Source organism: Hylobates moloch, unplaced genomic scaffold (assembly GCF_009828535.3).
Source record: "Hylobates moloch isolate HMO894 unplaced genomic scaffold, HMol_V3 SCAFFOLD_12, whole genome shotgun sequence".
Lineage (NCBI taxonomy): Eukaryota > Metazoa > Chordata > Mammalia > Primates > Hylobatidae > Hylobates > Hylobates moloch.
The window spans coordinates 24,171,195-24,185,463 of record NW_026652287.1 but is presented as its reverse complement, the minus strand read 5'-3'; the positions used below and the strand labels follow the sequence as shown (position 1 = coordinate 24,185,463).

The 14,269-nt window shown below is 49.1% G+C and overlaps 1 protein-coding gene across 4 annotated transcripts in view; it reads right to left on the bottom strand.

The window, feature by feature from the left end:
* SSH1 (slingshot protein phosphatase 1) overlaps positions 1-14,269 on the bottom strand; it is a 77,090-nt gene that overhangs the window by 28,227 nt on the left and 34,594 nt on the right. For 2 of the 4 annotated variants that reach the window (XM_032168771.2, XM_032168773.1), the window contains 4 exons: positions 13,495-13,598; positions 8,177-8,241; positions 6,969-7,090; positions 1,257-1,325 (listed from right to left, as the gene is read on the bottom strand). In XM_032168771.2, coding sequence (XP_032024662.1) covers positions 1,257-1,325; positions 6,969-7,090; positions 8,177-8,241; positions 13,495-13,598 — 360 coding nt within the window. Of the gene's footprint in view, positions 1-1,256; positions 1,326-1,427; positions 3,513-6,968; positions 7,091-8,176; positions 8,242-13,494; positions 13,599-14,269 lie in introns of those variants that run through there. The other 2 variants (XM_058425429.1, XM_058425430.1) reach the window with 2 other exon arrangements.

The following is a 14,269-nucleotide window of genomic DNA, read 5'->3' as shown; positions in this document are numbered from 1 at the left end:
CCAAAAACTGAAAGCCTGGCAAAGGGTGCCAGGTGAAGACCTCCAAGAGCGTCTATGTTCCCACGTGGTTCCTGCCTCCACTGCCACCTCCTGTCCCGTAGGCCCGGCCATTCCTTTTTGTAATTGCATAGAAACTATATTCATAGGATTGCACGGAAAATAATCAATATATAAAATATCTGTTAATACATTAATATAAATATGTTAATATAAAAATACTAATATAAAATATAAAAAATTAATACAGGCCAGGGGTGGTGGCTCACGCCTGTAATCCCAGTACTTTGGGAGGCCGAGGAGGGTGGATCACCTGAGGTCAAGAGTTTGAGACCAGCCTGGCCAACATGGTGAAACCCTGTTTTTATTAAAAATACAAAAATTAGCCAGGCGTGGTGGCAGGTGCCTGTAATCCCAGCTATTTGGGAGGCTGAGGCAGGAGAATCACTTGAACCCAGGAAGTGGAGGTTGCAGTGAGCCGAGATCGTACCACTGCACTCCACCCAGGGTGAGAGAGTGAGACTCCGTTGAAAAAAAGAGAAAAAAAAATTAATACAAAGATATTAAAATTAAAAAGGAAAAATATCCGCATAACCCCATCACTTAAACAACAAATCGAATTATTTTTCTCTTCCCATCCTACAAGGCAACATAACTCTGACCTGCTTAGAATCCCCGTGTCAGGCCACTTTCCTGTTCTGTTTCTCCCCACTCCTCACCGTGCCCACGCACCTCCTTGGGAGTGAACGCATGCGGACGCTAGGCGGCCTCTCATCCCCTGACTGCCTGCCCGGGTGGAACTGGTTCATTCCTCCTTTGTAGCCCCCAGGGCGGCACTTGAAACTTTGTTGTGCCTGTCAGTTGTATGTTTCTCCTTGTACCCCAAAGCTGGTGAGTTCCTGCTGCACCACATTCATCCGTGAACTTTCAGGGCAAGCCCCATGGAGGGCGTGTGGTGAGAGTTCACTTAACCCATCGAAGTGGCGGATGGATATCGGTTTACCGCTGTCTTGAACTTCACACAGCAGCATATCTCCTGTAATCGCTCCCACTGATACTTCATGAGCTAAACTCCCTAATCGGACATCCAAAACATACCCTCCCTCGTGCAGCTCACTCGAGGGCAATATGATTTCTCCCGCTGTGACACTCCCGCCACACATGCCGTTCAGTGCTAATGATCATCCAAGGATGCCCGAACCAGCTCGTGTTTCAATGCCTACACACAGTGAGCGAATCTTTTAAAGAGACCTCCTTACCCATCTCCATCAAGGTGGATTTTCGTGTCGCTCCACAGTCGGAGAACCATCCCAATGGTGCAGCTTTTACTGCGAGGGGGGAAGAGAAGATGTGTGGAGTCAGCGTCTACCCATGTACATGCACAGCCTTTCCAGCTCACCACCTGGTCCAGGACGGGCTGTTGGACGCACGTGTGGGAGTAGGCTGTCTGCACAGGAACTGCTCACTGATGAATTCTAGAAGACACGGGTCTGGGATGGCCCTGTGGACACAACTCCGTAAGTGCTCAGCTGAGGCTCTTGGGTGCAGTGTGGGCTGACCGCACGCCCACTCTACAGCAGGGAGGCAGCCGCCCAGGGCTGGTGCTCTGCTGGCGGAGGCCACATGTGTACTTGGGGGTACACAGGCAAGCACCGGCGGCCAAGCCCGGCCTGGCCTGTCCTGGGTGGCGGGGAGGGGAGCATGCTCACACCGTTCCCGGAGCTCACTTTCGGACCTGTGCACCTGCGCCTTTAGCGTGGCTGCGGTTTTACAACCTCGCTTAACCTGGTTTTGTTTTGCCCATCATACCAGTGAAATGAGACTGAATGACTGCAGAGACTGGCACCACTGAAAAACAGAGGGAAAGTAAGGGCTTATCGGAGAGTCCTCAGATTATGATGAAAATTCTTCAGGCATTTAGAAGTCGACTTGTGAGAAGCCACTGTAACCCTGCCAAGGGCCAGCTCCGCAGACCTCAGGAATCTCATGCTTCCATCTCTGCTGCTGCCAACACCACAGTCATGTTTTATGTGTGCCCATGTGAATGGGGCTTCTGGGGATCACAGACCCAGCTCCCCTCCCAGGTAGCGCCCTGCCCCATGCGGGACTCTTCTCAACTCCATGCTTCTACATCTGTGGGGAAGGTTGTTCCAAGCCCTTCTGGCCAATGACACTCAGGCTTTTGGGTTGGGCAAATTCTCAGGTCCCTCCGTGCCATCCTACCCACTCCGGAGGGACTAACTAGTGTTTCTCTTATAGCACTGCAAAATAAAATTTATGTTGGGCCTCACAGAGCTCTAGGGACAAGTGGCTGTGTCAGCGCCAGGAGGAGGCAAGGAAAGGGTCCCTATGGAGCCCAAATCCAATAGGCAGAAGCCAGGTCAGATGGTGCCCTGAGAATGTGTGGTCTAGAAGACCCAACCTGAGCCCTGACGACCCTCGCCAGGGACTGATAAGGAGGCAGGTACAGCACAGAGAGCTGCAGACAGCACAGGACGGGGGGTGGTGGGGTGGCAAGGCCAGGCCTAGGCCAGGGGCGGGGCCTTCCAGGGCAGGCAGAGGTCAAGGGGGCAGGGACAAGACTGCCCATAGGAAATAAGGGGCACATGAAACCATGTGGAACCTAAGCCCCTAAACCAGCCTCCCTTGGACACGGATGCGCAAGAGGCTCAGCCCACGGGGGACCTCTGCTCACGGCCTTCAACTAGAGCCAGGAGCATGGAACAGGGACCCTGCAGGACTGCAACAACTGCACACATCTCCTATCATCCCCTAGCTGTTACTTTTGTGAGTTTCCAGCGGTTCTACAATGATTAACAGTAAGATTCCTATAAGGAAGGAGGACCCATGGGAAGCATACTTTTCTTTCTTTCTTTTTTTTTTTTTGAGCCAGGGTCTTGCTCCATTGCCCAGGCTGGAGTACAGTGGTGTAATCACAGCTCACTGCAGCCTCGACTTCCTGGGCCTAATCAATCCTCCTACCTCAGCCTCCTGAGTAGCTAGGACCACTGGCACATGCCACCATGCCCAGCTTTTTAAAAAAACACTTTTTTTGTAGAGATAAGGCCCCACTATATTGCCCAGGCTGGTCTTAAACTCCTGGGCTCAAGCAGTCCTCTTGTCTCCACCTGGGGGGCATATATGGGAAGCAGGAAAGGGATACATAGTAAGGGAAGCTGAATCTTTTTAGAGGAAGAGTGACCCCAAGGCTAAAGTGGGTGGGAGCAATTGCAGAAGAAGAAAGCAGGCTCCAAGTTCCTAGGGCCTGTATGGCAGGAACAGAGAAGCCAGATGGGTCTGGAGGTCCAGGCAGGAGACCAACCTGTTCCAAGACCCCATTGTGGAGTCCTTCACTGACGGCAAAACACTGATGTGTGGATGGTGGTGTATGCTCATGGCATTCAAAATGTTCCCAATCCGAATCGAAAACATAATCCTGCTGGGGTGTGGTGGCTCATATCTGTAATCCCAGCACTTTGGGAGGTGGAGACAAGAGGACTGCTTGAGCCCAGGAATTTGAGACCAGCTCGGGCAATAGTGATTTTTTAAACAAAAATTACTGGATGGTGCCATGTGGTCTCATTACTCAGATCTGAGGTAGGAGAAAGAACTGGGAGGTCGAAAAAAAAGGAAGGAAAGGGAAAGAGGAAGGGGAAGGGGAAGAGGAAGAGAAGGGGAAGGGGAAGAGAAGGGGAAGGGGAAGGGAAGGGGAAGGGGAAGGGGAAGGGAAGGGGAAGGTGAGGGAAGGGAAAAAAAAGAAAAGAAAAAAGAGTAGAGAAAAGAATTCAAGAGTGAACCCTAAGGTGGCGTGGCTGCTCTGGTCTTCCAGGATGCATATGCAGATATAAGACTCTGAGTGAGGCCGGGTGCAGTGGCTCACGCCTGTAATCCCAGCACTCTGGGAGGCCGAGGAGGGTGGATCACTTGAGGTCAGTAGTTTGAGACTAGCTTGGCTAACATGGTGAAACCCTGTCTCTACTAAAAATACAAAAATTATCCAGGTATGGTGGCGCATGCCTGTAATCCCAGCTACTCAGGAGACTGAGGCAGGAGAATCGCTTGAACCCAGGAGGCAGAGGTTGCAGTGAGCCAAGATCGTGCCACTACACTCCAGCCTGGGTGATAGAGTGAGACCCCATCTTAAAAATAAAAACAAAAACAAAAACTTCGAGTGAGAGCGTGTGAGCCTGCTGCAGGAGCCGCCATTCCAATGCTGCCTTCTGGAGAGCGTTTGGACTCTTACGAAGATGCCCTTTGGGGGCAATGCTTGTCTATTCCTTTTTTCTTTTTTTTTGTCAGGGGGAATAAAAAAAGAAAATCCCAAGGAAGGAATTTAGAAAAAACAAGTATATTGCTCCCTCAGCAGGCTAAAGGCTTCTGGTGGGGACCTGGACTCTTTTTTTCAAGCCGGGAAGGAAGACAACAGCCTGGTGCTTGGGCAATGTAGGAGCTGCAGGAGAAGGCCCAGTTCCCAGCCCCGGGATTCCCTGGGCACAGAAGGCAGCTGCATCAGGCCCAGCGACAGGAAGTTCCCCTCAGGCCCCGATCATCTTGGGTGGCCTCTCGACCGCCCTCTCCAACCTCAGAGACCTTCCCTGGCCTTAGGGTCGGTGCCCACAGGTGGGCTGTGGCTCCTGCTCAGAGGGCACAGAGACCTCTGAGCAGAGGGCGCAGAGACCTGAGGGAAGAGCGTGCAGGAGAGGCGAGGGAACCACAAGGAGAGGAACCTGCGAGAACCGAAGTCGGGGTGCTGAGGAGAGGCAAAGGGAGGAGAGGGTGGGAGGGAAGAGCACTGCGGGGGTAGTGCGGACGAGCACACAGGCCAGTCTCCTCCAGCCGGACAGCAGCGGAGTGGGAGTGCACGTGTGTGCATCTAAGGCATGCCCATGACTGCTGGCCTGTGAGCTCTGTGAGACTGCAGGTGTGTCTGCCATGCTCCCTGATGTAGCCCCAGCACCTGGCGGGGCGCCCAGCACAGGGAAAGAGCTAACAAGTCCATACACAATAAACCTAGGAGTGAATGAACGAGCAAGGCGGTGTACAGGAAGAGAGCTGCAGCCCACTGGGAAAGAATGAGTGGCATCTACTCATTCAGCAGGTCGACAGGAAAAGCCTGCCTCCGAATTCCAGCCCGGCCACTTACTGGGATGACCCTGAGGTAATCACTGCAGCCTCGTGAGCTTCTGACTGTCGTGTAAAATCTGAGGTAGGACTACCCACCCCAGGGGGATGAAGGGGTTAAATGAGATGTTCACAGAGGCATTTTGTAGTTGTGCTGTACTCTACAGTCAGGAGGACTGGGCTTCCACACCACTCCCATGGTTAGGATCAAGACAATGGGCACAGGCCACAGGAGGCCAATTTCCGTTTGGGATCAGAAAGCATTATTGGAACAGGCCACACTTGTGAGGGAAGTCCCTGCCTCAGAAAGATTCAGAAAAGCTGGACAGTCATTGGAAGAACAATTACAACCACAAGACGGTCAAACACCAAACACCGCTAGGCCTCACAACCGTACAGATAATGGCCAAGTAGACGGGGCTCTGGGCATTTCTGAGATCACCTGCCTGGTGGCACCCCATCCTAACAGACCACGCCCTCCAGTCTCCAAGTGGCTCTTCAGAGCTCACATCCAAACACCTCCTATGCTACAGGTTCTTCTAGCCCCAGGTTCCCAACCAGCCCAAGGCCACAGATGCCAGCCCCAACTCCATCTGCTACATGTGTCACAGGAAACTTTCTCATAGTGCTATTTATTATGTACTGCGGGGGTGGGGGCCATGTCATAAAAGAAATGTCCTCCCTTTTTTATTCATTTCCTTCAAACAAGCATCAAAGTCTCAGTCGCTAGCATGTGACTTACAGAAGCTCTCATAGGAACAAGACAAGACCGTACTGTTACCATGACACTCATGGCCTCCCTGACTGGTTTCTGCTGTTGATTCTGCCTGAAATGCTCTTCAAATGCACCTTGCTGCTCCGCCTCCACCCTAGAGCTCGCCTGACTGCCCACTTGCCCGTTAAGAGTCGGCTTAGGCTTCACTCCTGCCAGATAGGTCCTGCCAGGTGCTCTCAACAGTCACCCCCTCCCGTGGTCTCACAAAATCCCAGCACCTCTCGGTCACTCTCTCCCTCCTACCTGGTTGTGACTGTCTTCCATGCTCCCTTAGAAGCTCTCTGAGGCCAAGAACTGTGTGTACTGTTGCTTCTTTGTTTACCTGGGGCTAGCCCATTGCCTCACACACAGGTGAACGCAAATAAATCATATGCTTAATGAATGAGTCGATGAATGAATGATGAATAAAGGGAGTCTAATCTAGTTTTAACAAACCCAGGTTTTGCAATGATCTCACAGGCATTCATTTATCCGAGATGTCAGGGGAGTGATTCCACCCTCATTTCACACACATCCTGGGGTCAATGCTCTAACTTACTTGGCCTCCAGTTAGTGGGAATTTATAAGCTACTCTTCAAGCCTCTGACTAGGACCTGCCATGAAGTACCTGGGAATCTATGGAGTATCACTATGGGGTCAGGTGTCTGAGGCAAGGCCCACCAATCTCCATACTTCTCCACGGGCCCCTCTGCCTGGGAGGGTCTCCCTGCTTCCCTTGGCAGACTCTGGCTTGGCCTTCTGGGTTCGGCATTGTTGTCACCTCCTTCAGGAAGCATTTCTGGCTAAGGTGCCCCACTCTATGGCAGCTGGCATGAAACCTCTCTAAGCAAACAGCATAACTTTCTGTCCTCTCAATTGACTCTGAGTTCCGAGAGCACAGCCTGGAGCTGGCACGATGCCTGGCACACAGAGCTGAAATGGCACACCCTAGTGTTCCCAGTGGCTCGACTCCCCAGGCTCTCCATCAGGACACAGCCCTCTCCCACCTCTGACGGATATGGGATCATGGAATCCTTTGTCCAGCAGCAACTCTTGCCTCCCTCACAGAAGGGAACACCTAGCCCATCAGACTTACCTTTCCTTACTGGAAAAGTCCACTCCCAGCAAGATATTCTCCTCGGTGTCCTGGCGCCCGCTGCTGTACACCACCACCATGTACCGGACCCGGTCCGCCCAGGCGCTCTCCAGGCGCACGGCCTGGAACAGGGCAGACGTGCTCTCACTGGCCTGCCTTTGGAGGTGGTGCCTCCCTCCCATCTCCAATGCAAGATCAACACTTTCAGTGTTCTGCCTTTCCCTCTGGGAGTTAAAAATGAAGAGAAAATTCTTGGCTGGGCATGGTGGCTCAGGCCTGTAATCCCAGCACTTTGGGAGGCCAAGGTAGGCAGATCACTTGAGGTCTGGAGTTTGAGACCAGCCTGGCCAACATGGCAAAACCCCATCTCTACTAAAAATACAAAAATTAGCTGGGCGTGGTGGCGTGCGCCTGTAATCCCAGCTACTCAGGGGACTGAGGCACGAGAATCTCTTGAACCTGGGAGACGGAGGTTGCAGTGAGCTGAGATCACGCCACCACATGCCAGCCAGAATGACAGAGTGAGATTCCATCTCAAACAACAAAACACAAAGAGGACATTCTTGACAGCAGGAACCAGGCCTCATTTCTCTCTATAGCAGCAGGGACGCCGCCTGGCTCAGAGGAATCACCCAAAATGCAAGAAATCAGTGAACACATGAAATCCAAAGAAAGTTCTTATTTAGCTTATTTAACTGCCATGGAGACCTGTTTCATCCCTCCTCCCGCCCCTCTGGGGAACTGAGGAGTCAACCTGGCTTTGGCTTTAGTGCACAATTTGAGGAGAATTTGTTTGTTGTAACCTAAAAGCTTTTCCCCCTATCATTCATGAATGGTTCCCCACCAAGTTTCACAATTAAAAATTAAAACTTGCTGGCTGGGCACGGTGGCTTACACCTATAACCCCAGGTCTTTGGGAGGCAGAGGAAGGAGAATTGTTTGAGGCCAGGAGTTCAAGACCAGCCTGGGCAAAACAGCAAGACCCCATATCCACAAAAATTTTTTTTAAATTACGCAGGGTGGTACACACTTGTAGTCCCAGCTATCCAGGAGGCTGAGGTGGGAGGATTGCTCGAACCCAGGAGTTTGAGGCTGTAGTGAGCTAGGATCATGCCACTGCACTCCAGCCTGGGCAACAGAGCAAGACCCTCATCTCACAAAAATTAAAAAAAAATTTTTTTTAACTTGACATTCTCACTGCTTCTTACCAGCTTGATTCTGTCTTCACAACGCAGAAGGTTGATCATCACCTGAAGATGTTGAGGCAGGTCACCTGTTGAACCAATGAAGAAAGGTTTAAAAGGTCTCTTACCTACTTTCTAGGAAAAAAACCTCTGAAAGGCTGACTTTGAGGGCTTGGAAAAAGATTGAGAAGTTAAAATTTGTCTACCTACACCACAGGAGAATCACCACAAAAACTTCAAGTCTCAATTTCTCTTACACCACTCTGAATACTGTGCGATGTGGATGGGTGACATGGAGCTTACTGTCACGTTGTTAAAAGTTGCTCTTGGCCGGGCGCGGTGGCTCATGCTTGTAATCCCAGCACTTTGGGAGGCCGAGGCGGGCGGATCACGAGGTCAGGAGATCGAGACCACGGTGAAACCCCGTCTCTACTAAAAATACAAAAAAATTAGCCGGGCGTGGTGGTGGGCACCTGTAATCCCAGCTACTCGGAGAGGCTGAGGCAGGAGAATGGCGTGAACCCGGGAGGCGGAGCTTGCAGTGAGCCGAGATTGCGCCACTGCACTCCAGCCTGGGCGACAGAGCGAGACTCCATCTCAAAAAAAAAAAAGTTGCTCTTATTTCCTGAAATACATACAGTATAGGTTTCCAAATACAAAATGTGGAAAATACAGGCAAGCCTAGAGAAAAATGTTATTTCATTCAAGCCAATGTTACTCGGCAGGTTGGGGTGCCTAGAAACGACAGCTGTGGCTGGAAGTAAGGCATTTGCTAAGAGTTAATCATTAGAGAAAAAGGACAGAGCAGCATGCTTCCTCTTCAAACAACTTCTTCTTCTTCTTCTTCTTTTTTGTTTTTTGATACAGAGTCTCAAACTGTCACCCAGGCTAGAGTGCAGTGGTGCGATCTCAGCTCACTGCAACCTCCACCTCCCGGATTCAAGGGATTCTTCTGTCTCAGCCTCCTAAGTAGCTGGGATTACAGGTGCCCATCACCATACCCGGCTAATTTTTGTATTAAGTGTAGAGACGGAATTTCACCATGTTGGCCAGGCTGGTCTCGAACTCCTGACCTCAAGTGATCTGCATGCCTCAGCCTCCCAAAGTGCTGGGATTACAGGCATGAGCTACCCCACCCAGGCCCCACTTCAAACTTCTGCATTTTCCACTGGAGGCAGACATTATTTCCATAACCGGGGGGAAAATGTTTAAGTGACTCTACAGATAGCAGCTGTATGCTGGTTGCCCAGAGAAATAATTTGAATAGAAACCAATCTGTCATTTTCTCTTTTCTTGCTAAAAATTATGTACTCTTTTTTCTTCACTATGTAAAACAGGCAGTAGCCAGGGACGGCTTCTGAACTTCTCTGAGCTGCCCCAGGGTTCAGGAGGTGTCCCTGGAGTGCAGCGAGGAAAGTCTTTTACTGGCCATGAGTCTCACGTGAAGCAGGAGACCCTGTCAGAAGAAGGGCACACTTTCAAGGAGGGGAAAGTTGTAAGGGAGGTGCATAATTAATAAGTAGCAGGTGTGACTCCAAGTTTGCTTTTTTCTCTAGCTTATACATTTTTCTTTATATCTGCAAGGCTTTCTTTCTGAAGAAAGGTTCATCTGTAAAGATGCTAATATCAGCCTGGTGTGGTGGCTCACACCTGGAATTCCAGTGCTTTGGGTGGCCGAGGCAGGAGAGTCACTTGAGGCCAGGCATTCAAGACCAGCCTGGGCAACATGGCAAGACCCCATCTCTACAGAAAAGTAAAAAATTAGCTGGGCTTTCTGGTTCGCGTCTGTAGTCCCAGCTACTTGGGAGGCCAAGGCAGGAGGATCGCTGAAGCCCAGGAGTTTGAGACCACCCTGGGCAACATGATGAGACCCTGTCTCTACAAAGGAAAAAAAAAATATACATCACAATTACAACCCCAAAAGGATCAATAATGCTTACACACTCAAATGCTCCAAAAGAAAACATTGTGTTTGTTCCTTTTGCAAAAGCATCTTTTTCATTTTAAGGGAGAATGACAGATGATGTCCAAATTGCACTTCCTGCCTCAGAGAGGAATTGAGTCATTAGAAATTTGTGCCTCTAGTCAGGAGGGTAGATCTCATGTTAAGCGTTCTTTCTTTTTCTTTTTTTTTCAATAGAGATAGGGTTTTGCCATGTTGCCCAGGCTGGTCTCGAACTCCTGGACTCAAATGATCCTCCCACCTCAGCCTCCCAAAGTGCTGGGATTATAGGCATGAGCCACCAAACCCAGCCCAATTAAGCATTCTTTCCACAATAAGTAAAATTTAAAAAAGAAAAGAACCATGCCCCTCTTATCTGTCCTCTCCAGTTATACAATTCCACAGTGTATATCACCCTATGTTGATCCTGCTTCCTACGATGAGCGATTTGGAGATAAGGGTTCACATTAAAGAAAGCCATAGACCTCCCCACCCCCTTCCTCCACCCATCATGTCACCAATACAACCCAACGACCATGGGCTGGTTCTTCACCCGCCTGGGCCCTCCCACCATCTACCCAAGTCATAGAACTGCATTGGGGAAAGCAAAAACAAACCCCTGTCTGATAAATGCCTAAATGAAAGGGACATTTTCCACATAGATAAACTTCTTTCAGTGGGATTGTTTGCTGAGATATGGAACTGCTGACAGACAGAAATCCAAACCCCCATCTGACATCCACACACAAAAAAATCAGAGAATATAAGCCCTAGAAAGGGTCTCAAATTGACTGGACTGGCTGAAACAAACTGAACTACTTTTCCAAGGACAGAATTAACCCTCAATTGTACTCAGCTCTGCACGGTGGTTACTGGGGGGCCTCTGGTACATTCAGGAGACTTGATGGTAATTCTAGGGAAAAAAAGGAACTAACGTAAGTCTAGTCTGCGCCTGTCCCAAGGTCATTTACAGACCAACTGTGGACAGCTGGCGGCCCCTCTGCCTTCTGACCTCATCGTCCACTCCAGATCTCAGGGCACAAGAGTCAGCCAGCTGGTGGCTTGCATCCTACCCTTCTAGTCTTTGGATTAGAGGAAGGAGGTATCTGACACTTAGTGAGCAGAGCTTGAGCATTTGCTTTGTTGTATGTGTTACAGTTAAAACATGAACAACAGCTACATTTCTAAGAGGGCAGAATAATTAGCAAATTCAAGAATGAAGAATCTGGCTGAGTATGCTGCCTCAAACCTATAATCCCAATACCTTGAAAGGCTGAGGTGGGGGGATGGCTTGAGGCCAGGAGTTGGAGACCAGCCTGAGCAACATAGCGAGACCTCATCTATACACACACACACACACACACACACACACACACACACACAAAACTAGCTGGGTGTGGTGACGCGCATCTATGGTCCCAGCTACTCAGGAAGCTGAGGCTGGATGATCACTTGAGCCCAGGAGGTCGAGGCTGCAGTGAGCTATGATCAGGCCACTGCATGCCAGCCTGGGCAAGGAAATGAGATCCATCTCTAAAAAAACTTTTCATATAATTAAAAAAAAAAAAAGAATGAAGGGTCTGTTTATAGCTGTATTGTACTAGAAGTCATCGTAATAATAATGATAGTTACCCATCTATATATATATATATACAGCACCTACTAAAGGTAGGTATGTTACACACGTAACTCTAAATTTCCATATTGTCTGAGGCACCAGTATTTGATGCCCATTGTAAAGACTAGGAAACTGAGGCTTAGAAGTCGACCTGTGACGGCTTAGTAAGTTGGAGGACTAGGATCAGAAGACAGGTCTGCCTGGCTTCAAAACAAATACTATTTCTACAAACCACACTGCCTCCTTGTACAGGACAGTTATTTTCTTTGCTTAAAACAGACCTAAATATTATCAACATCAGTATGTGAAAATACTGACTGAGCCTTGGTGTTTGCTATAAATTGTATGGTGTAGAATTCTAACCTGAGCACCCAGATCTAAAATGAAGCTGAATGACTTGAGGTTAAACAAACAAAATGTTCACAAGAAAACTGGCCACAATGGCTGGTTGGTTTCACCTGCTGCTGTTCTGAAAAGTAAAGGCCTTCTCAGCTCATATTCAATTATGCACTGCCTCTCCAAGAAATGCCCTGAGACACTGTCCATCTACGACAAAGATCCACTTACATGCAAGCATTTTTTTCTTTCTTTCTTTTTGAGCTAGGCTCTATTTTTTTGTCACCCAGGCTGGAGTGCAGTGGCGCAGTCATGGCTCACTGAGCAACACAGTGAGCAACATAGTGAGACCTCATTTACACACACACACACACAAAACTAGCTGGGTGTGGTGACACGTCAGCCTCGACCTCCTGGGCTCAAGCAATCCTCCCGCCTCAGCCCCCCACTCTGCTGGGATTACAGGCATGCGCCACCATGCCCAGCTAATTTTTGTATTTTTTGCAGAGATAGTGTTTCACCATGTTGTTCAGGTTAGTCTGGAACTCCTGGGTTCAAGCGAGATCTGCCCACCTTGGCCTCCCAAATGCTGGAATTACAGGCAAGAGCCACCGTGCCTGGCCATAAGTGTGTTTTGTTGTTATTGTTTTTAAGAAACAGAGTCTCTCTCTGTCACCCAGGCTGGAGTGCAGTGGCGTGATCCTAGCTTGTTGCAGCCTCAAACTCCTGGGCTCAAGCGATCCTCCCACCTCAGCCTCCCAAAGCACTGGGATTACAGTTATGAGACACCATGCAGGGCCACGCAAGCATTTCTTGAATTCCTCTTTCTAACTGCCTTCAGTTCTGAGTCAAGTCTCCTAAGAAAACCAGTCTTATTACTTAGTAGGCATTTCTTATTTAAACTCAGTTTGATCCTCACCCTATTACTTCTGTCCACTTCCTAAAAACAAACTATTACAGAATCAAGACTTCCTACTATAGTGTCTATCTCAGAGTTGGAGCCAAAGGCCCTTCAAGAAATTCTCCAAATGAGTGTTTTTCAAATGCTTGGAGAAATCCATCCCAAGATTAGGTATACAGCACTCCAGATGGTTATTTTCAAGTGGACAACATCTGGCTATAATTCATTTTGGTGCATTTGTTAAAAAGTCAGGCTGTAACTTACAGCCTGCAATTAACTGATAAACTACAGAGAGGAAATCTTTGCATCCCAGCAGGATGCTGCTGACCTTACTCCTGACGCAGACAGACATGACATAAAAGGTTGGAAAATGTGCGTGGCCTGCTCAAGAGAAAGCATCTGAGCCTCTGCCCGCACTTGTCATTGCAAACCTGCGTCCACTATGTCTAAGGCCTTCAAACTCAGCAACATCACCAACAATGGAAGTTTCCTCTGCTGTCCAGAAAAGCAGCTCCAATGTAAGAGTATCAACTTAGAGCCCTCACCTGCATGCTTGTGGGGGTGCTGAAGACTCCGCTGGCCTTGAGGGCTGCTTCCCTGTTGTAAGAAGAGGGCTGCGCCTTTCACCATGAAAAAGCTCTCGCTTAAGCTGGGAAGGATAAGACCAAAGCACAGTTAGACTGGAATTCAGACAGGAAAATGGACAAAGAATTACTGCAGGGGAAAAAGCTTTAGCATGGACAAATGGCATGTAAAATGCAAATAGGATGAAACTGCTTTTATAATAATTCCACGTAGTACTTTTCTCAAACCTTGCTTTTGCTAAAAGCTTGCTGCTGGAGAATTTTCGTGACAAAATAATGCTTCTGTGACAACACCCAAAGTTCTACGTAGGCTCTCCAGGGCCCCTTTCTGCAGAATACTGGACAGGGATCTCACTGTCATATAACATTTTCTTCTTTCTTTTTTTTTGAGACACAATTTCACTCTGTCATCCAGGCTGCAGTACGGTGGTGTGATCTCAACTCACTGCAACCTCTGCCTACTGGGTTCAAGTGATTCTCATGTCTCAGCCTCCCCAGCAGCTGAGATTACAGGCATGTGCCACCATGCCCAGCTAATTATTGTATTATTAGTAGAGACATGGTTTCACCATGTTAGCCAGGCTGGTCTCAAACTCCTGACCTCAAGCGATCTGCCTGCTTCGGCCTCCTGGAGTGCTGCGATTACAGGCATTTACAGGCATGACCGCGCCCGGCCATAACGTTTTCTAAGAATAGAGAACAACTCCCTGATTAGAAGAGGGCGGTCTACTTTGTG